This window comes from Xenopus laevis, chromosome 6L (genome assembly GCF_017654675.1).
Source record: "Xenopus laevis strain J_2021 chromosome 6L, Xenopus_laevis_v10.1, whole genome shotgun sequence".
Lineage (NCBI taxonomy): Eukaryota > Metazoa > Chordata > Amphibia > Anura > Pipidae > Xenopus > Xenopus laevis.
In genome coordinates this window covers 69091642-69115624 of record NC_054381.1, presented here as the reverse complement: position 1 = coordinate 69115624, position 23983 = coordinate 69091642, and the positions used below count along the sequence as shown (strand labels likewise).

The 23983-nt window shown below is 37.0% G+C and overlaps 1 protein-coding gene across 2 annotated transcripts in view; it reads right to left on the bottom strand.

Moving 5' to 3' along the window:
• Positions 1 to 23983, bottom strand: part of slc6a20.L (solute carrier family 6 (proline IMINO transporter), member 20 L homeolog) — a 49304-nt gene that overhangs the window by 2601 nt on the left and 22720 nt on the right. For both annotated transcript variants that reach the window (XM_018267608.2, XM_018267609.2), the window contains exons 4-10: positions 20658 to 20885; positions 17172 to 17282; positions 14587 to 14828; positions 13364 to 13526; positions 10390 to 10594; positions 2690 to 2849; positions 928 to 1093 (exon numbers count right to left, since the gene is read on the bottom strand). In XM_018267608.2, the coding sequence (XP_018123097.1) occupies positions 928 to 1093; positions 2690 to 2849; positions 10390 to 10594; positions 13364 to 13526; positions 14587 to 14828; positions 17172 to 17282; positions 20658 to 20885 (1275 nt within the window). The remainder of the gene's footprint in view (positions 1 to 927; positions 1094 to 2689; positions 2850 to 10389; positions 10595 to 13363; positions 13527 to 14586; positions 14829 to 17171; positions 17283 to 20657; positions 20886 to 23983) is intronic.

Here is a 23983-nt window from a genome sequence, read left to right as displayed (position 1 = left end):
ATTTATGAAAGGTCGAGTTTGTGAGGTTTTTTTATACCTCAAATAAATGAACAATTCATGTTTTCTTATTTATGAAAAAAACAAAACAGTGCATTTGCGGGGAAAACCTAATAATCAAATTTATCAACTTCTCTGCTAAACAAAAACTTGAATTGCTCAAATTTATTGAGTTTTCAAGCACACCCCACTGAAAAAAAACCTGAACATCATGAGGGCTATAAACATCTTCAAATGGTTGAAAGGACCTCCGCCATTGACTTCTACTTGATTTTAACAGGTTTTAGCTGGAGTATTTTCGGATTCAACCTATTTCCAGCTTTGGGACATAATAAATCTTGAAGAATTCAAGGTTTTTTTAGACCTGAAAAATTAAAGTTTTTACTGAAACTACCCTTGAAAACTCGAATTTCTCAGGGAAAAAAAACAACTTGACCATTGATAAATAACTCCCTAAAATGTATATAAATGTAAGGTTATACTACTGGGGTATAATATGTTCATTCAAGTAAGGAGGATGATAAAGTACACCCATCTTAATCAGGGCCAGAACTAGGGTTGCCAACTTTTCTGAAAAAAAATACCGGCCTATATATATATATCTTCTTTCCCTATTAATAATATTGGGATCAGCCATAATTTTTTACTGGCCAGGTGGCAACCCTAGCCGGAACTAGGGGTAGGCAGAAGAGGCACGTGCCTAGGGCGCAAAGCCTGGTTAGCGAGCCTGGTATTGCCCGGCACTGATCTTAATTTTCAACTCTAGGCCTAACCTCTTTTGTAAAATATAGGGATGTCATAAGTCACTGAGGAGTCCCATGCTTTTATACAGGTGATGGCATCACTAAGAGCCATTTATAAGGATTTAATTTACAGGATATTCATGATTCTTATATATACACACACATACACAAACAGACCAAAGCTCACCAGTGTTGCATCCCATGCTTTATATTGTAAGGTTCCTGCCATTATATAGTCAGTTAAGTAAAATATAAATAAGCTTATTATGAGCAAAGGACTTGCAAAGCCCCACATGATTTTCCAGTACCAACTTAGCTTGCGTCCAGTCATTATTGCAAGATCCTTTTCAAATCTGTGTAAAAACAAAAAAATTCAGCATATTGGAACGTGTTATATTTTAAACTCACTGGTGCAATATAAATTCAGTATGATGATTTAAGTATTTCAACTCTTTTTAAATTGTTTAACCTCATTCCCTTTCAGACAATGGTATATTACTTAAAGAGACTTTTCAGCAAACTATACAAGTATCTGCATTAGAACCACTTCACAATCTACACTTTGTTCATATCTTGTGATTAATACACTCTTTGGATCAACTTTCCATTTCTGCCAAGATGATACACAAATGTATTTAACCCCAAGTTTTATGACTGCAGTAGTGTAGTACCAAGACTTTATCATAAATCTTTATGAATTTATTGGGAACTTTCGATTTTCTTTTCAAGAGTATTTTGTTATGTTTTGGAAGCCGTGGATGAGTATAACAGTGCTTTATTAGCAGGTTCATGCAGTCATTACACTTAACCGTAGCTTCAAATCTAATACTTTTAAGCAGTATATTTTAAGCAGCAAGTACTATGTACACAGTATAACTCTTGTGCACAGTGACACCTACAGGCAATTTGTATAAACACCACATATTTATAGCAATATTCTGCTATTTTTTTGCTTTGCTTTACAATATATCCATGAGCATACCTTTCTAATGTCAAAATAATATTCCTTACCTCCGTTATTACTCTTTTAGGGCAGAGACATATGTGGAGATTCGGGGAGATTTAGTCGCCCGGCGACAAATCACCTCTTCTTTAGATTCTAGCTTCTAGCCATCAGGAAGGCAGTTAGGGGAGATTGTTGCCGGGGCGACTAATCTCTCCGAATCTCCACGTGTGTCTCTGCCCTTAGTGTGCTGCCTCCATACGTATTGCCTGCAATTATTTATGCTTCATTATACTGTATATTAAATACAGTCCATACATTTTTATGGTTTACTTTTTATTTCTAAATTACACTGTTTACATTGCAAATAATTCCCTCTACCATTAAAAATTTTATTCTTGAACCAACAAGTTGGAGTCAGCCATTTCAGTGAATTGTGCATGTGCATTGCGGCTGATTCTGAGCTTTGAGAAGGAGCCAGCACTTCAGGATGGAACTGCATTGAGACAGTTATCAGTTATTTGCCTTAAACTTCTGACTCTTTATATAAATATACAGTATATATATATATATATATATATATATATATATATATATATATATATATATATATATTATTTTTTATTTTTTTTCTTTCTTTCTTTTTTCTTTCCCTGACGAAGGCCGAAATGTTGGATCACCAACAAATCTCCACTTTCATTTGAACTATTGACGATGTATTTACTTGGAGTGCTGTCAATCCCTGCATTTTGTCTACATACATCTCAGACTAGCACCCAGATTTCTGCATACTAATGGTTTTGCATTCCATTCTGTTTGAAGAAGGGAAACTATGCCTGCATTTTTGACATGAGCTTATTCAGTAAGCATGTGTAGAACAGGGTGCATATTTTACATTTAAATCGGTAAAGTATCATTACATTAAAATTAATGTGCTGTATGTTGCACCATTCTTTCTGATATTATAGTATGATGTAAATACTATAGTGCTGTACTTGCTAATTACCTCCTCAGTCCATAAACATAACAAATGCCAATGATTTCCGCAAAAACAATGAGAAGTAGTGAAAGTGTGACTGAATAGTCATTAAAGATATCAAACCAATAGCTCCCAGATTCCAAAGTGAAAATGAGTCCAATAATGCAACAAGTAAAACAAAGTAATCCTGGAAAGAAATAAGAAAAAAGACATTTATGATGTGAATTAATATTAGTTTACAACAGCTTTACATTTTAATGAATATAAACCCAACAAAAAATGACTATATAGATGAGGAAAGGTAAATGGACCAGTAACAGTATTTTTTTTAAAATACATTTTTTTTCTTTTTAACAAAAAAAAAACACCAATACAGTTTAAACTTTTAATTCGCAAAGCTTTTATTAAGAAATTACTTACTAATTCTCTGCATGCGCTCCTCTTCTGAAACATGCACTCCTCTTCTGAAGCGGCGACAGTGCGACAATCCTGTAAGGGGCCCGAAGGCTCAGCCAGGGGTAGTGGACCAAGGAGGAAGCACAGTCCAACCAGTTTGAGATATCCAAGGGGTTAAGAGAGAGGCAAAGTTAGGTCCAGACAAAAAGGGCCAGTTCAGGCGGCAAAGGTTCAATACACGATTTAACAGGCAAGGTCAGGATCAGAATCAATCAGAAGAAAGTAGTATAGCGCACCCAGGAACTCACAATGCGGAACCTATATAAGGGCACTGACTGCAGTGTTCTGGCACTTTAAATGGTCATCATTTGGTGCCAAAATCGAGTGTGATTGCATCAAGATGCTGCGTCCATTCTGTCGCCGGTGTCGTGATGCTGCATCCATTCTGATGCTGACATGGGAGTCCAAAACTCTTCTTACTTCAAACTCCTGATGGTCATCTACAAGAACAGGAGTGGGAGAAGAGGAAGAAGACTCTGAAGATGAAGCTGACTTGAGAAGGGACACATGAAAGACATTAGGGATCCGCATCTCTGGAGGAAGCTGAAGACAACTGCAACTGGGTTGATGACCTCGATAACAGGAAAAGGACCGATGAATTTGGGACCAAGTTTGGGGGTAGGAATCTTGAGATGAATATTTCGGATGGAAAGCCAGACTCTATCAGATGGCCGACATGTGGGCAACTTGGTCATTGGCTGCTGGAATGTTGGTAAGAAGATCTTGAGGAAAGGCCATTGGATGCTGACTGAAGACACAGAAAAAAGGAGATTTATCAGAGGAGGCGTGCAAGGCATTGTTGTTAGCAAACTCAGCCCAGGGGAGGAGGTCTGCCCAGTTGTCCTGACATGAAGACAAATGACAACGCAGGAACTGTTCGAGTGCTTGGTTGACTCGCTCTGCTGCACCATTGGACTGTGGATGATAGGCAGATGAAAACTGAAGAGAAATGTGAAGCGCCTTGCACAAGGATATCCAAAACTTAAAAACAAACTGGGACCCTCTGTTGGACACAATTTCAGCAGGAAATCCATGAAGGCGAAAAATGTGTTGTATAAACAATTTTGAAAGTTCCAGGGCAGAGGGTAATTTGCGAATAGGAATGAAGTGGGCCATCTTGCTAAACCTATCCACCACCACCCAAATGACTGTATGGCCCAGGGAAACAGTCCATGGCCAGTTGGGTCCAGGGTTGTGAGGGTATGGGCAGGGGAAGAAGAAGTCCCTTGGGAGGGGAATGTCCGGACTTGGATGCAGCAAAAGTAGCACAGGATGAGACGAAGTCCTTAACATCCTTCCGAAGAGAAGGCCACCAGACAAGACAAGACAACAGGTCCATCATCTTTCGAATTCTGGGATGACCAGCCTGGAGCTATGAGACCAATTGAGAATAGTCTGACAGAGTTCTGGAGGAATGAATGCTACACCAACGGGGGTGTTAGGTGGTGCCGAAGACTGTGCAGACAGCAGTTGTGAAGCTACGGAAGGAGTTAGGGCAGCTACAATTTTGGTAGAATGCACAATGGGTTGGGCGTTCTCAATACTGGGTTCTTCAGGAAAAAAACTCCTAGTGCGTTGGCCACCGAGCCTGTCTGGGATTCAGACCCTTAAAGGAATAGTTCAGCGTGAAAATAAAAACTGTGTAAATAGATAGGTTGTAAAAAATAAAAAATGTTTCTAATATAGTTAGTTAGCCAAAAATGTAATGTATAAAGGCTGGAGTGACTGGATGTGTAACATAATAGCCAGAACACCACTTCCTGCTTTTCAGCTCTCTAACTCTGAGCTAGTCAGCGACTTGAAGAGGAGCCACATGGTACATATCTGTTCATTGAGTTTGCAATTGATCCTCAGCATGCAGCTCAGATTCAAAAGCAACAGATATGACCCATGTGGCCCCCCTTCAAGTCTCTGATTGGTTACTGCCTGGTAACCAGGGTAACCAGTCAGTGGAAACCAAGAGAGCTGAAAACCAGGAAGTTGGGCTATGTTCTGTTATGTTAGACATCCAGTCACTCTTATCTTTATGCATTACATATTTGGCTAACTAACTATATTAGAAACATTTTTTATTTTGCACAGCCTATTTACCCAGTTTTTATTTTTACACTGAACAATTCCTTTAAGGGTTTGAATGTACTCCAGACTTTTGTGGTTAGTAAAGATGGTCACTGGAACTGTAGAACCCTCTAATAAATGTCTCCATTCCTCCAAGGCCAGTTTCACTGCCAAAAGTTCATGATTCCCCACATCGTAGCTCTGTTCTGGAGGAGAGAATTTTTTAGAAAAGAAGGCATAAGGATGTAATTTCCCATTGCATGGAAGTCTCTGAGAAAGAACTTCTCCTGCCCCTACATCTGAGGCATCAATTTCAATAAAAAACGGCAGAAGATGATCTGGGTGTCTGAGAATTGGAGCAGTAGAAAAAGAGTATTTTAGAGTTTTAAAGGCTTCCAATGCCTGAGGAGGCCAGCAATTAGGTTTTCCACCCTTACGGATGAGAGATAAAATTGGTGCAATCTTGGAAGGAAAACCTTTGATGAACTGCTGATAGTAGTTGGCGAAGCCGATGAAACGTTGTATGGATCTTGTGCTGGTCGGAAGAGGCCAATCCTGTATGGCGGTAGTCTTGGCTGGATCCATCTCGAAACCTTTTTGGTAGATGATATAGCCCAGAAAAGGTATCTTGGAAGTCTCGAATAAGCACTTAGCAAAAAGAGCATTCTTTCTTAAACAGGAAAGGACCTCTTGTACATGGAGCCGGTGTTCTTCTAAGGACTTGGAAAAAATTAGGATATCATCCAAGTAGACCACAACACAAAGGCCAAGTAGATCTTGAAGGATATCGTTTACGAACTCCTGGAAAACTGCGGACGCTGCAGAGCCCAAATGGCATGACAAGGTATACGTAATGTCCATTACGCGTATTAAAAGCAGTCTTCCATTCGTTGCCCTCACGAATGCCAATCAGGTTGTAAGCTCTGCGAAGATCCAACTTTGTGAAGAGGTTGGCCCCCTTGAGCTGATCGAATAACTCCGAGATGAGGGGAAGGGGGTAACAGTTCTTGGAAGTAATTTTGTTCAGACCCCGGTAGTCAATACAGGGTCGTAGACTGCCATCTTTCTTCTGGACGAAGAAGAAACCTGCTCTAGCTGGTGATGAGGATGGACGAATGAACCCTCTTAGGAGATTCTTCTGGATGTACTCTTTCATAGCCTTGGTCTCAAAAGGGGAGAGTGGATAGGTACATCTGTGAGGAGGCATGGTACCAGGAATCAGTTCAAGAGGGCAGTCATATGGCTGGTGAGGCGGAAGAGTCTCGGCTGATCTCTTGCAAAAAACGTCGGAGAAGTCTTGGTAGGCAGTGAGGAGAGAGATCCATGCCAACAGAGGGCAGTTTCAGGAGAGGATTATTGGGGATACAGTTCTGTTGGCAAAAGGGACTCCAATGTGAAATTTGAGTGGTTGACCAGTCTATGACAGGATTGTGAAGACGGAGCCAAGGCAATCTTAGAACCTCTGGTGTGGAGGGGCAATCGATGACGAAGAAGGAAATTCTCTCAGAGCGTAGAGAAACGACCTTGAAGGGTAATTCGAGAGAGGACTTAGAGATGAAAGCAGAGGATAATGGTCTGTCAAGACTTGAAGCGGTTCAGATAAGGATTGCAGAGGAATGGCATGTTGTTCAGCGAAGACTCGATCCAGAAAGTTCCCTGCCGCACCAGAATCAAGGAACGCCTGTGAATGGATGGTCTTGGTGGGAAGTTGAATCTGTACCGGTAGAAGAAATCTGTGAGAGGAGTTACCCGCCCAGGTAAGTTTCCCCAAACTTAATTAGGCGTTGGAGTTTCCCGGCTTCACAGGGCATTCATGGGCAAAATGGGATTTGCCCCGACAGTAAGTTTCTCCTGTTCAGAGAGTCATGCTCGTCCAATCTACATAGGTTCTTCAGCAGAAGTTGAAGGAGAAGCAGATGAAGATGAGGGTGACATGCTGGGAAGTAAGGGTTTCTGTAAGCGAGGAGCCAATAATGGTTAAAATTTTTTACTCCTCTCACTATCAGCCTGATGCTCTCTCAACCGAGAGTCCACCGTGATGGCCAAAGCAATAAGGTCTTCCAGCAGCGGCGGCAGATCATGGGAGACCAGGTCATCTTTAAGGCGAATGGAGAGCCCATTGTAGAAGGTGGCATGATAAGCTTCATTGTTCCAACCAGTCTCAGCAGCAAGCGTGCGGAACTCTATATATATTCGAAAGCACTGCGGCTCTCTTGACGTATCTGAAACAGCCGCGAAGAGGCAGAAGCAACCTGTCCTGGTGCGTCAAAGATGGTCTTGAACTTTTGGATGAAGGCCTTGGCATCGTCAATTAGAGGCGATTCCTTTTCCCACAGGGGAGATGCCCATCCTAGAGCCTTCCCAGTCAGGTGGGTGATTATATACCCTGCTTTTCAGGGTTCAGTCGAATCCCTGAATCCAGGGGCACAGATATTGCCAAATGCTACAGAAAGTGTATCAAAGTAATTAAAATATAATGTACTGTTGCTCTGCACTGGTAAAACTTGTGTGTTTGCTTCAGGTAGACTACTATAGTTTCAGAAAAAAATACTATATTTTATATAAATAAGCTACTGTGTAGCCATGGGAGCAGCCATTCAAGCTGGAAAAAATGCATAGGTTACATCGCAGATAACAGATAAAACACCATTGTATTGGACAGGGCTTGTCTGTTATGTGCTATATAACCTGTGCCTTTTATCCAGCTTGAAAGGCTGCCCCCATGGCTACACAGCAGCTTATTTATATAAAATATAGTATTTTTTTCTGAAGCAACCACACAGCTTTTACCAGTGCATGCTAACAGTATACTGTATTATATGTTAATTACTTAAAATACTTTAATTAAGTGGTAATAGTCTTTTATGTAAGGGAAGAATCCTCCACTGTCCTTAGTAGCTTGCCAGATGATGAACTCATGGGCAAAATTGCTATTGGCAGTAGAAACTTCTGTGAGGAGAACATCCAGGGGGAAAATATAGAATGTTGACACAATGAAAATGTAATTTAAACTAGAATGAGTGTGTACAAACCCTGTCCTGGCAGATCAGACCTGGCATGCTGGGAGACAAAATGTGACATCAGAGGAGCTGTTCTACAACTTGGCTGACCTGTTCTGCAGTTCCTTTTTACTCAGTATGGTAAGTGAAAAAGAACCGAATATTGATTCCCAAACATTAAGGGGCAGATTCACTAAGGGTCGAATTTCGAAGTTAAAAATACTTCGAAATTCGACCCTCGAATTGAAATCCTTCGACTTCGAATATCGAAGTCGAAGGATTTAGCGCTAATCCTGCGATCGATCGATCGAACGATTAAATCCTTCGAATCGAACGATTCGAACGATTTCAATCCAACGATCGAAGGAAAATCCTTCGATCAAAAAAAGGTTAGCAAGCCTATGGGGACCTTCCCCATAGGCTAACATTGACTTCGGTAGGTTTTATCTGCCGAAGTAGGGGGTCGAAGTTTTTTTTAAAGGGAAAGTACTTCGACTATCGAATGGTCGAATAGTCGAACGATTTTTACTTCGAATCGTTCGATTTCGTTCGAATTCGAACAAATTTAACCAATTCGATGGTCGAAGTACCCAAAAAATACTTCGAAATTCGAATTTTTTTCATTCGAATCCTTCACTCGAAGTTAGTGAATCTGCCCCTTAATATGTTAAATAAAACCCAAGAAAATGTGACAGTTGTGCAAAGGAGTATAATTTTACTAAAGCAATATGTGACCACCCAAATGACAGATTCTTGGTGGTTGACAGATCCATAATAAGAGTAAACAAATGTTTTAATATTTAATTTTGAAATCCTACATGGGGCTAGACATGTTGTCAGTTTCCCGGGTGCCTTTAAATCATCATCATCATCATTTATTTATATAGCGCTGTCAAGATACGCAGTGTGATAAGTGCTCTGATAAACAGTAACTATTTACTGCTGCACTGCAAGTTGGAGTGATATCATGCTCCTCCCTTTCCCCCAGCAGAATAATGGGAAGTTAACCACATTACAGTTCCCTGACACCTGCATTGCTAAAATGCTCCCATGTCCTACGTAGTGGTAGATATGAGAACAGCACTCAATAGTAAAAATCGAAGACGGCTCACCCAAATCACAACTGCTTCAGTAACATTGAGTAGGAGAAACAATAGCCTGACTGAAAGCTTGGGGTATGGAGACACTGTGAAGAACACAATTATTTAACAATACTTGTCATACAGATTGACTTTGATAACAATTTGGCAGTACCCTTGGGAAATACTCCTTAAAGGCACCTAATGATACTGGGAAATACGAGATCTAACATCAATGAATAAGTTTGCAACACTAGCTGCAGCTATTAAAACAGTTATATGGTAGTTTTCCCCATTGGGAACTAAAAACCTATAAGAATGTGATATATTTATTCTGAGGGGGGGCGCTCTGTTTTGTTTGTTTATATGGTATAGGGTATTTTAACCTAAGTGGAGTGTAAATAAAATTTATATTATATTTTATGTTTGTTGCTAGTGATGGGCAAAAAAATTAGCCAGACATGAATTCGCAGCAAATTTAGTGAAACTGCGTCGAAAAATTTAGTGAAAACTGCGTCGAAATTTCGCCTGCGAAAAATCTGAATCAAAATCAAAATTATTTAGACGTCTGTTGCCTTTAATGCATTTGGACCAAATAGTCGTGCGTATAGAAATGATCGCTCGCATCAAAATTATTTTGACACCCATTGACTTCAATGCTTTTTGCAAATTTTTCAGTATAGATTCGCCCATCACTATTTGTTGCACATAGTCAATTACCGAGACACTCTGGACCTGCTGGAATATATTCTTCATTTGGCGTGGTTTGTAGGCAATTTGTTATATACAAAAATTCCCAGATCCTTTTCAGTTAAGGATACCTCCCAGCACACTACTACAGGTGTAGGACCAGAATGCTCGGGACCTTGAGTTTCCGGATAACGGATATTTCCGTAATTTAGATCTTCAAAAAGAACATGCATTTTTTGGAGAAGGGACAAAAAGTGCAGTGGCAAAGCCAGCATTGCCAGATAAAAACATTTCAGGTAAGTTACCCAAAACCCTGTAAGCACCAGCTGCTTAATATCATATGTATAATGGATAACATTGAATGAAATCTACAAAAATAGAGTTTGAAAAAATATCTGCAAACATCAAGTATCAAGCAGAAAACTTTTTTAAAATATGATCTTACCTGATACAGCTTCCTTTGGTAGATGCTTGGAAATAAATTTGCTGTCTGTCAAAGGAGTAAGTATTGCAGCAGTATTTCCCAACATGCTTCCTAATCCCAACATGAGTAACATCAGAAAATATATCACTGACCAAAGTTGTGAAACTTCCATGTTTTTGATTGCTTCTGTGTAGACAATAAATGCAAGCCCAGTCCCTTGAACAGCCTAATTGCAGAAAAAACAGGGGAGGTTTTAGAAACAAATATCAATCATTATTACATTCCAGTAACCTAAGTATTCGGCATCTGCCCTGAAACAATCACATTTCTACAAAGCAAATGATGCAATAGACCTTGCATACCCTACAGCTGCTCATTTATTAATTATATCTTGTTGGAAATATAGATGTCAAATATTCTGTATAGTTTCCGAAATAATCAAAATAGTCTTCAGTATCTTTCTGTCTCTCTAAATGCAGGAGTAGGAGTCAGTCTAACTAAAAAAACAGGTAGTTCCAGTTCCGTTAACGCGGGTGAAACGTGTGTCAGACGCATTTTAGTTTAGTTAGGCAGGGGGACTGAACTGCAAGAATTTAGGCCACTGCTTCACGGCACAAACGGGAGGGAAGCTCTGTGGGTGAAGGGGTGGGCGATCTACGGAGCCTCTCTCTCTCTGGGGTAGCTTAAATGCAAGCTTCTGCAGTACCATTATTTACTCTTAACATTTAATTAGTGGATCAATTTTTGATGCCACCTAGACATAGTATTTCTTCCAAGATAATGGGAGGGTGCGCCGGAGGGTGAATGGGTGGCGGAATAACTAAGGCTGGAAACTGGATTGATGGTGGAAAGGGTGGCAATTAAAGAGGTTACCTATACCTGTTTTAGGCTACGTGACATTTGTCCTTTTTTGCCCTACACCACGTTATTATTGTAGTTGTGTACTACACCACGCTATTATTGTAGTTGTTTACTACAGACTGTAGTGGTTCGCTACAGACTTTGTGTATCAGCCTTATATTCAACCTAGGGGTTGCAATTATCGCTTAACCTAACCAAGGTTCTTTGTCTCCCTGTTCCTAACTTTGTTTTAAATGTTCTCCTGGACTAATGATTTTAATTAAGTTATTAGTATAAGTTAAGTTTTAATATTGTTCCGTGAGTTATAAGGCTCTATAATGGGGTGGTGCAGCTTTATGGGTTAACTTTTTCTTTTCTCTAAATACTTATTTCTTTAACCCTGCACACCATCTTCTGGTCTTCTCAACTGATAGGTGGTGCTCCCTTACCTCGCTTGTGATTATATAGGAAAAGAGAGCACACACTTTAACCCTGGAACTACTGTCAACCTGGACCTGCTGCTATTTTTAGGGTTCACTTATTGGATTGCAGCAATAGCTGTACCAGGCTTGCAACAAGTAAATTAAATGCTAATGGCATTATTGTCATCATGCACCATAAATGATGCAATTGTAACACAAATGCAGGAGGAAATGTGTGCCACAACTTGTGGTGTGTCATTTACTAATTTGTGATTATATTAGTTGCAATGACGCCCACTTAACAGGCGCCAGCAATTACACTGAAAATCAAGATTAGCAGTTTGCACATTGCGCTATGTTTGCTGTTGAGCCCTAGTATATCATGCTGTATTAAAGCAAACTAAGTGGCTAGTAAACATTGTATACACATTTGAAATAGAGTTACTCATTGTTCAGCTTTTGCATTTGTCACACATTTATTGAGTTATTTCACCTTTTTAAAATAAAAAATATATATATAAATTTAAAACAGCCAGTCAAGAAATGCATAAATGCTTAGGAAATCATTTAACTGTATGAAATCTTCCCACAGCACCAATTCTTGCTAATCCCCTCTTTTCCCCAGGTCTTTCCCACAAGACCTTTAATTGGTGGACATGAAAAGGATTTTGATATATAAAGGGCATCTGTTGGGCAAAAATATTATCCCCAACCAAAGGTGCCGGCTAATAGAGTCAGCACTCCGGTTGGGGGTAACAGTAGTTTTTTTTAATTGCTCTCTGCCAGAACTCCCGGTACGAGCGCCATGTTGGGGCACACGCTTTAGCTTAATGAGTGAATGCTGCAAATTGCTCATCATGCGCAAGTGTGTGATGTCAGAAGCACATTATGTCCATGCGCTCTGACCGACATGGCCAATTGCACCAGGAGCTCCCTCCCAGTGCAAGTGTCGTAGCGCTGGCAGGGGGCAATTTTTTTTAAAAAAAGACTACTATTACCTTTGGTGGGGATAATATTTTTGCCCAACAGGTGCCCTTTAGATGGCTCGAAATCATATTCCATGATTCAAGATAACTGCAACCTACAATGTATCAGGAGCAAATTAATCTATACCTGTATGCTTTTGGAATGTGTTAGAAGACCGAAGTACCTGAAAGAAGCCCATGCAGACATGGGTAGAACATACATTGCCTAGGCCAGATTCAAACTCAGGACCCCAGCCCTCAAAGGCAGAATCACTACTGAGCTACCATGCTACTCTATATACAAAAAGATTTGACATAACTCAGCGTGCATTTCTACATTTGCAGAGTCTACAAATGGACACTGCCAAGGTACAAACCATTCTAAAACTGTCTCAGTCACACACTCGCAAAACCATTTAGAACTCTCTTTGCCTCATCAAATGATTCTTCCAATTCCATCTTTCCAATGTGCTTTTTTCTCACTACAATTTTGATTCTAAGTCAAGCGTTATTCCGTAAAATGATTAATTTTGGCTATCTTGAAGGCAAAATTGTAATCTTTCAACCATCCATCATTCGTACACTCCTAAAGGTAAACATACCCAAAAACTAAAAAAAAAGCACTCTTTGGGGGCCTACACACTACAAAGATACTCAGGACAAAGTTGTGTCTTGTTTAAGCTGTGCCAAGGACAAAACACATAATTTTATCCTTTACCAATTTTTAACAATCAAAAATCCTAAATTTTGAAAGCAGTGTCAACATACCGTGCTTAACTCTTTTTCAAGGCTACAATTTCTAATTTGTGGAACGATAGCAGAAAATTCCTGGTGGAAGGTTGCATTCAGGTAGTTTTTCATATCTCCAAGGTTTTCTGCAGTTATTGATCCTTCTTCTAAATCAAAAGTGTTGGTTAACAAAAGTATATCTCTGTAAAAATGTAAACAAAGGCACTTCAACAATAATACTAATTAAAAACTAAAATGTATTTACGAGTTTATAATTAGTCTGGCTTTATGGCATAAGTAGTATTTTATGATTTTTTGTTACAATGTTTTCTGGTCAATTTAGATTGGAAAAAGACAACAAAAGTGTCAGGTTCAACACTTCACTTCAATTTCACTTACAAAAAATTAAACAACACCCCCTATTTAAGGTAAAACATTTCCAGAAATCAATTTTAATTAGTGGAATTGTCTATTAAAATCACACCCATTGTCAAACCTAATTTTTTCTATTCCCCTGTTGTCTCCTTCCTGCCCCTCTCCACCTCCGCACTCACATCGTCACCTCCCCTATGAATGCTATCAACCTCATCTTTTACAGCGGGCAAAAATTCACAGAGTTACTTCACCATCTCTTCTAGGCTCAGAGAAGGCTGGCATGGTTTCCTTTGGCATGGCTGCCATCTTGGTTCTGCTAGATGGCCTCTCTAAGTGGTTGTAAATGAGTTCTGTTATCAACTCTGTATCTGTAAAGTTACACCTTTCTCCTAACATGACATTTATACAGCTCAGGTTGCTGTTTGTAAATGAGCTATATTAATGAGCTATATTATGAACTTTCTTTAAGGTTACACCTTTCTCCTAATATGAATATCTCTAAATCTTTCTATGTTTCATTGCTTACAATTGTTGTCAGGAATGCCTGCTCCACTGTTTTTGCTCTTCCTTCTGTTGTTCTCCTTAACAGTCATACGGACCTATTTGATCGAAAACTGACCTATTCGACCCCAAAAAAAAACTTTTTGAATTCGAATTTCAAAGTTTTTTCAATTCGAAATTCGACCCTTGATAAATATGCCCCTTGGTGTTTTTTTCTGTATTTATACTGAGGAATAACAGTGTTGAAAATCAATTATCAATATGATCACAATTGTTTTCTTGTTTGTCTTTAAACACTCTAAGAAACTATTTGATTTGATGAGTTAAACCATATGTGAACTTTATTCTTATTTTGTTATATTATCTGATAAAAATGAATTTCTTACCTGCTAATACAATTTTCATAATTATAGGTGGCCTTAAACCCATATATAGAGAAAGTGACAATGCTTGCAAATATAGATGTTCCACTATTTATTAGGGAGACAATGATGGCATGTCTTTCACAGTTATTGTTTGGTTCATTATAGCTGGCAAATGCAATAAGACTTCCAAACCCAAGGCCCAATGAGAAAAATATTTGTGTTGCTGCATTGATCCATGTTTTGGGATTTGCTAGTTGATCCAACTGAAGCAATAAAAAGAACAATTACTACTGTAGCAGCTATAGAAATAGAGAAATATGCAAATGATTATCTCAAATTGTATTAAACCTGCAGAATTGCATAAATTAAAGAGAAATTATTATTAGTGCTAAGATGTTACACAGTAATTTACAGATAATATTCATTATTTACAACATTTCAAGCACAGTGTTACAAACAAGCTTCTTACTATGTACACACTAACAAAATACAAAAGGGGTAATTTACTGATCCCCTAGTGCTATGGGGCTCAAAACTGCTCCCCATAGTGCTAACTTAACAATCGCTTGTGCCCAGGGGAATGCTGCACTCTGCACCAAACAACAGATTAAAAAGCTGGTGCTCGTGCACAGGTCAATGTCAGGGGGCGCAGGCCAGCACTGTCCTTACCACCTGCAATAGCACATTACCATCTGCTTCTGTGCCTCAACCTACTGACCCTCACTAATACAGGGCTGACTAATGGATTGCACGAAGGGCAGAATGCAGAGTGCAAGTTGCAAAAAAATGGCAAGTAGCAGAATTTTTTTGTACTTTACACACTACCTTCTATAAAATAAACGACCCCTACAGTGTTATTATAAGTAATTCACCCAGTTCCTCAATTGCTTGGCAGAAATCCAAGTTGAAGCCCACACACCCAGTTCCAGCCGGTTAAGTGCACAAGAGCATATGAGTGATCCAGTATGACAAGCTCTGAGTCAGTCCGGCTCATTGGTGCTTGTCAAGTGGTAAGAAGCATATACTGACTGACGTCTTGGAGGCTGTAACGTATAACTGCTGTTATGCAATTGACTTTCTGTGCATCATGGGGCTTTTAGTCCATAATAAGGACCACATCAGCATACAAGGGCTTAAGAGAAGGCTAGTTATGAGTCAAATTTCCTCATATTCAAACCTTATCTAAGAAGCTAGGTGTAATCCTGCTAATGACTGGTACTAATGAACTGTGTAATGAGATACTAAGCACAGTTTATAAACTCTGGACAGTTTTGGTATAATATTCCACATTGGTTTTAATGAAATTCACATTGTAAATTATATTGCCCCATCTGATATCAAATTGAATTATAGTGAGTTAATGAATTGAGAATATACTGCTTTTATTATTGTGATTAATAATTGGAATGCTTTTTAAAAAGCAGATATGATCAGTTATGGTCTCAGCTGAGACCAGCGATAGATCTGTAATTGCATGTAGTGTGCAAAGCGCCAAAAACAGTGCATTGAGCAGTTTGTACATTGCCTAGGTGGTCATAAATTGCCCTTAAATGTCTTCAAAAGTATAACTGCTTAGCTGAGGAGTTACATTTTTTTTTTATATCTTTGTTTATGTTTGTCCTATAAATACATTGTCCTATAAATACATTGTCCCAAATAACTATAAATACAAGCAAAAATATGCAGTATCTGCAGACTGGTTGATTTAAGAAATCATCTTTGTTTTTAAAGCAATGTTTGGGATTTTTTATATTAAAGCTGGTGATGACTGTACCACAATTCATCTTGGTTTTAATTTGTTGGGTAATTAAAGTAACAATGGCAATTTTCTACTAAATAGAGACAATGAAGGTATTACAGTACTGTATATAGTGACATTTGCAAGGCAAATGTTACATATCAGGGGTTGTATTACTCAAATATGTATCACTATGTAAAATTATATAAAAAATATTTAAAATAAAATTAATAAAAAATAAAAGTACATTACAGACAAATAATGGAGGATCTTTTTTTACATAGAAAATAGCAAAGGACAAGAGGCCACCTATTCAGACTTGAGGAACAAAATTTTTACCTGCAGCATGAAAATTATTCTTCAGTTTGACGAATGAGAGGCTAGGTAATATTACCTTAATGGTTTGGATTTGGACAGTTTCTTGGACAGGAATAAATCCAGGGCTGTAGTTAACGAGTCAAGGCATTTTCCCCTTTGGATATACTATGATATGTGAATTTTATTTCTTCAACAAAAACATATGTGTTGGGTACTGCTATGGGATTTTCACACCTTGTTTAATTATAGCTCAAGAAGGGCAGGGGTTGTAATATATTTTGCTTTGTTTTATTGCATTGGTTATATGTACCAGTATGGCTTTTATTTCTATAAAACCAAACACTTTTATATCAGGCACTAAATACAGTGCATATCAAAGGTTTTCTGGTGGGCCCCTGGCACCCCAGTCTGACATGAAAAGACATTTATTCCAAGAAAAAAAAGAAGAAGTGATGTTTGTGCTTTTTTTCTACACATTAACTATAAATGCAACTGTTGCTAATGCTGCTATTCAAGTAGAAATCTTGAAGATAGATTAACTTTTGCATACCTTAGGTGTAAACATAAATGCAAGCCCATTGGCAGCTCCATGCAAAGTCAGACCTCTCACCAAGTATATTAGCAGAACAAGGTAGGGTAATGATGCTGTAACATATACAACCTGTGTAAATAAAATATAGTTTCATTAGAAGTTATATTACTAACTAACCATTTCTGGAGACAAAAGAGGGATACTACTATGTAACAAAATAGATAAGACTAAAAAAAAAGACATGCCAAAAAACAACTAGCACTAACAGATACCATGAGCAGGCATATGTAAAGGAAAAGTTACTTATGGTACCTTATGTTTTTATAATAGAGTAGAATTCTTCTTTGAATTCACCTGCTTGCGGGATCTGAGTGAGTGCCTGTTGTTTTTCTTAGTTTGAATTACCCCCTCATGCTGTATGTCTTGGGGCATGTACCCCATATCTCAACTGGTGAACTTTTCTACATTTGGCTGCAACCCTATGTAGATTTCTCTTTGTTATGTTGAAAAATAGACACCCAGGTGCCAAAGTAGAGCAATATAGAACAAGTCAACCCACTCTGTATTTTTATATCAGGTACACACATAGGGACACTTTTCACATGTGGTGTAGGGAGGCTGGTGGGAGTAGGGCCAAAGGAGGGGGGCTGGAGTTGGGGGAAGATTTCATTCTCCTTTTAGTTGATCCAGAGAAGGATGAAAAAAAAATCTGTTGCCTCTTCAGTTTGCCTCAGGAGGTGATTAAATATAGGTCAATTGGACCAGTCACTGGATAAACTCTGTATTAAGTGGTAATGTTTTCACTTTCTAAACATGCAATAAACTAGGGTTGTTCTACACTGGTTCAACTAAAATTTTAGTTGAATTTTTGCAAACAATGGGAATTGTAATCAGTCCTGAATAAATATCTCAATGAAATCCCTAGTAAATATATTCTGCTTCACGGTAGTTGGTGATTTATCATCTTTTTGCTCAGCCTTCAGTTAAAGGATATCCTCTGTATATATGGTATGAAGGATATCCTCTTTAGTATTTAATATAAAGTACATCATTTTTTTCTTGAAATTTTTTATTAATATAATAAATAATAATAACAAGTAATACAAATAATTAATAAAATAATAAAAATACAAATCATAAAATATGTGGGTATTAGAATTTTATGACTATGGCACAAGGCAACAGAGAGCGCGTTCTTTTATACTGATTAAGGAACACCAATATCTCATATTATAATTATTTGTCATGATACACAAGCCTCACTACAATTATATCTCAAATTATCATTATTTTTTTATGATACACAAGTCTCACTAGCAATTCATATTTATGTTAGTCATGGGTTTGTGTAATATATCAATGTCATTGTAACTACATGACTTTTTATTGTTCATGCAGTTTTTGCTGATCTTGTTATTCAGGAGTCTGACAAGATTCAAAAGATATTGGCAGTGATGTAGTTTTAAAATAATGATTCATAAGTTTAACTATTCCCAAAAGCTCTGCATAATATGCAAATATATACAGTCATATGAAAAAGTTTGGGAACTCCTTTCCCGCCTGCATAATAATTTACTCCACTTTACTAAAAAAAGATAACAGTGGTATGCCTTTCATTTCCCAGGAACATCTGGGGTGTTTTCTGAACAAATATTTTTAGTGAAGCAGTATTCAGTTGTATGAAATGAAATCAAATGTGAAAAATTAGCTGTGCATTTGAATGCATGTAACTGCTCAATACTGATTACTGGCAACACAAAATTGGTTGGATTAGTTTGTTAAGCCTTGAAAAAAGGGATGCACCGAATCCACTATTTTGGATTCGGCCAGCCCCCCGAATCCTTCGTGAAAGATTCTGCCGAATACCGAAACAAATCCAAATTTGCATATACAAATTAGGGGTGGGAAGGGGAAAACATTTTTTACTTCCTTGTTTTGTGACAAAAAGTCACGTGGTTTCCCTCCCTGCCCCTAATTTGCATATGCAAATTAGGATTAGGATTCGGTTCCATATTGCATGTTTTATATTAAAAGGAAGTTGCTAATTTGAAAGCTCAGCCAATGATAAACAAAACTCCAAAGAATTAAGAGGGGTTCTCAAACTTTTTCATATGACTGTAAATATCCTTATTGGTGGTTTATAGTGAAACTACGAATCAGGAATCCGTGTTATGTTGCCTTTTTTGGATTGTACATCTTCTGTGAGGATTGTACATCTTCTGTGAGGATTGTACTGTACATCAAAGCAACAAATGTACTTCCTGTTGTTAGGGGAGGTTTATATCTTAACCTGTACCTTGTGGGAGGGATGTGAAATGCCATCAGAGGGTGCACTTCTGGAATTGTTCCACAAATAAAGACATTTTTTCAATTCTTTTTATTTATTTTATGTTTAACAATTTGCAAAAAAAGTACATTGAGTATGTGCATTTTTAAAACACATTAATATGAAATATATTATACATTTTCAAACAAACTGGGGACAAACAAAATTATTTTTTTTTTAAATTAAAATTAACGTTTTATTTAGCACTTTTGAAAAGGAAAATAAGCAAACTAGTGATATCATTTAACAATTGTTTACCTATTGTTGACCCAGTGTATTATTGTTTTTGGCACATATTGAATGAGACTTTATTTTTAGCATTATTTCCCCTGTGTTTTATTACATGCACTTTGATAATGCATTCTATGGGGCATATTTACTAACGGACATATGTTTCATTCTGGCATATTTTCTCCAAGAAAGATATTTTGCAATGACAATTTACTAAAAGATGAGTATGACAAGAACTGAAAATTCTCTTTGCTTTGGCAAAAAAAAGAAGGAAAATTATTTTCCTTACTACATTTGTATTGGGAAAATGCGCTGATGACATTTCACATGGGATTTATGCCACAAGAAATTTCTGAACATTTCTCTCACAAAAGCGTACTTACAATTTTAAGTAAATATGTGATTTAAAAATACATCTGGTGAATTCTGGTGAGCTTTGGTGAAGTTAGACAAGGAGAAAATTCACTCATTAGTAAATATGCCCCTGTTATTGTTAGCAATCATTCAGATCCAGCAAAGTCTCTTTAAAGTTTGAGACCTCTAAAGTCAGCCCTCTAAGTTAACTAGGAAGATTGCCTCTGAGAACAATGGTATTGTACGTAGACTTAATTTTGTAGACTGCGCAGTGCAAGGAACAAGTTTATCTAGACGTGTTAGGTTATTTTTTCATCATGTTCGCTTATTGCATGCTATCAATTATTGTTCATTGTGTCTATTGCAGTATTATTTGCTATACTTATTGCATTTCTTTTTCATTTTTGTCAGTATCACCTCAAATGACACACTAGCTTAGGGCAACACAAAGTGAGGACAGAACAACACTCCTATATAAGGATTTCAAATATATTTAGTTATACAAAAATACAAAAATACTTTGAAATAAATGTACATGAATGATACAAAATAATATACTGTATGTTGTAGCCACAGATTTCTTTTACACCTACCTTACCAGTTGATTCAGTACCTCTTAATATACAAACATAAACAGCAAGCCATGACAAAATCAAGCAGACAGCTTGTTCCCACTGGATTCCTCCACTGTGTGCAATGGATGGGGATATATTGATGGTTTCTCTATACCAAAAATACTGAGTAGGAGAGCTTATTTCACATTCTTCAATATAAGCTGACATGTTGTTGTTCAGTGGGCAGTTAGACCATGGCAATGGCTCCTGCAAATAACCACAGAAAAATAAGAACAATTTATGAAAATGGAGATCAACTATCAGTCCCTCCAAAAGCTGCCACTGTTACGATTTATTTTGCATTACTATTCATAATATACCAGCATATTTTGTGTGCTGTACAAGTAAGACTAGGTAGCAAAAACGTAGAGCATACAGATGAAAACCAACACAGTGAAAAGGGCCTTTTAGTATGCCCCTTACATAATACTCTGTCAACATGATTTTTTATGACATTTTCCTATTTGAATTTGATATGTGCTAGTGAATTAGAAACATGAAAAAGCATCCATATAAAAGAAAAAGAACACGTAGTAATGCTTGTTTGATTTTTTTATTAACATTCCACACTGTTGCAACGTGGAATTACAGAGGTACTGCAGCTTCAGTGACATTTTGTAAATGTGTATGTGAAGTGGTAAAGGACCTCCATGGCTGATGGACTTTTTTGTATATTTAATTTGTTTATTCGGTTTATGAAAGAAAATACAAAATAAAGCATAGAGCGATCGAAGGGAGTTTTGTCATTACACAATCATAGTCAATATATCAAAAGAATTATACATATACATCAAAGAAAATTAGGAGAAGGAAGAAGAAAAAAAGAAAAAAATATATAGTATAAAGTATATCTTCATCTATTTTTTGTAATACGTATGTAATAAAACCTTTGCTTATATGTAGCCGGTGTGTTTGAATTACTTCCGAGAGACTCAAAGAACCACAATTAAATCAGTTCCCATCACTACAATTTTTTTATAATTATTTTCATTTAATTATATTCATACTTTTTTCTTCTTTCTTTTATGTACTTGTTTTCTTTCTCATTATATTCATTCCATTGCTCCCATAATTTACAGTGTTTACTTATTTTACCCCTCTTTTTTACTATTATTTATTCTATACCTCTTATTTCTTCAATTTCCTTGATCCACATTCCCTTATTGATTGTTTTTGTTTTCCAGTTACGTGGTATCATGTTTCTTGCCACGGCTATCATTAGTTTAATTATCTGTAATGGTTCTTTTATTTATATGGTCATATAGGAGTAGAATTTGTGCTGTGTCTTTATATGATATATAAATTCCCTTTTTTCTAGAACGTTTAGAACATATTCCCAAAATGGTCTAATAACTTCACAGTCAAGCCATAGGTGGGTATATGTTCCTTTACATTTCCCGCATCTCCAACATACAGGCAATCCATCCATATTATGAAGTTTGTTCGGGGTATAATACCATCTTGATATTAACTTATAGCTAAATTCTTGCAATTTAGTATCCTTTGATATTTCTCTATGTGCTTTACATATATAATTCCACTCTTGCTCTGACAGGGATATTTTCAGTTCTTCTTCCCATTTTATGAAAAAGCATGGTTTATTTACAGACCCTTTAACTAATTCCTTATAAATCCTCGATAAGCTATGCTGTGATATATCTCCCATGTCTACGAGTTTCTCAAACCAAATTAGAGGTCTCACAATGTCTTCAAGTTTTAATGACACAATAAAATGTCTGATCTGGTTTAGTATCCATTCAGATCTAGGATGGTATCCATATTTCGATATCAATGTTTCTATGGTAATTATCCCATCTTTATCCAGGAAATCTTTTAATCTCATTGTTTTACCTTCCATTTCTTCCCATTTTTCAGTAATCTATCTTCTTGTCTTGGAACAAAGATGGGATTTTCACATATAGGCATCATAGCCGATGGATACGTAATAATATTTAATTTTCTATTTTTCCTTCCCCTTATTTTTAGAGTAGAACTAACTGTTTTTAAATCTTGTATTTTATTTAACCAGAGGATAGATCCTAATTGTAGTCCCTCATCTCCTCTCTCAGCATTAATCCAAGACGATGGTTTCTCTTCTATAGCCCATCTTAATACCCTTGATAGATGAACTGCTTCATAAAATGTATGGAGACATAGGAAGCCTACTCCTCCTTCCTTCTTCTTCCCAATTAAATTAGCATATGACACCCTTGGTATTTTATCTTTCCATACAAATCTCGTCATAATACATTTCATCTTTTTAAAGGATCCTTTTGATACATATATTGGTAATGCCTGAAATATATATAGTATCTGTGGGAGTACCATCATTTTTATAATATTCATTCTCCCAAACCAGGATATATTAATATTTTTACATCTATTCAGTTCGCATTCTACTATTTTAAATAATGGTACATAATTCCTAGTATAAAGCTGATTGACCTGGGCTGTAATTTGGATTCCTAAATATTTAATTTCAGTATAAGACCGTTTAGCGTTTATTTTTTAATTGTTCTACTTCTTCCTTTTTCAAATTTAAATTCAGTATTTCCGATTTATTATAATTAATTTTAAAATTTTAAAATGATCTATATCTATCTAATAACCTCATGATATTGGGTATTGTTGTTATATGTTGTGATACATAAAATAGTAAATCATCAGCAAATGCTGCTATTTTATGATGACTTCCCCTAATTTTAATTCCCTTTATGTCTTCTTCTCCTCTGATAAAGTTTCAATGCATAAAACAAATAATATAGGGGATAAGAGGCATCCCTGTCTAGTACCATTTGTAATATTAATGCTTTCAGATAGAGTGCCATTAATCTTTATCCTTGCATTCGGATTTACATATAGTGACATTATTTTACTTAGTAATTTATCTCCAAATCCCATGGAATGCAGTACCTTTTCCATAAAATCCCAGGCCAATCCATCGAAAGCTTTTTCTGCATATATTGATATAATCACTGCTTTCTACAAATATTTTATAGTACAAGGAGGTTAATCCATGGCTGATGGACTTCACTCACAGGACATTTATTGGAACAGGCCTTGGAAATGACACATAATATACAGTTTTGCTGCTACAAAGATACTGACAAAAATACTCTCCCGCTTTACTAACCCCTTTTATATATATTTCCTGGCCTAGGACACCTCCACCATAACTCACCACTATTATATAGCTACATAGGAGGTATATGTATTTTTATTTTTTATCAGTATACGAGCCCCCTGATGTTTCAGAAATCCATTATGTGGCATCTCATCTATATGTTTACATTATCAGCTTCTTG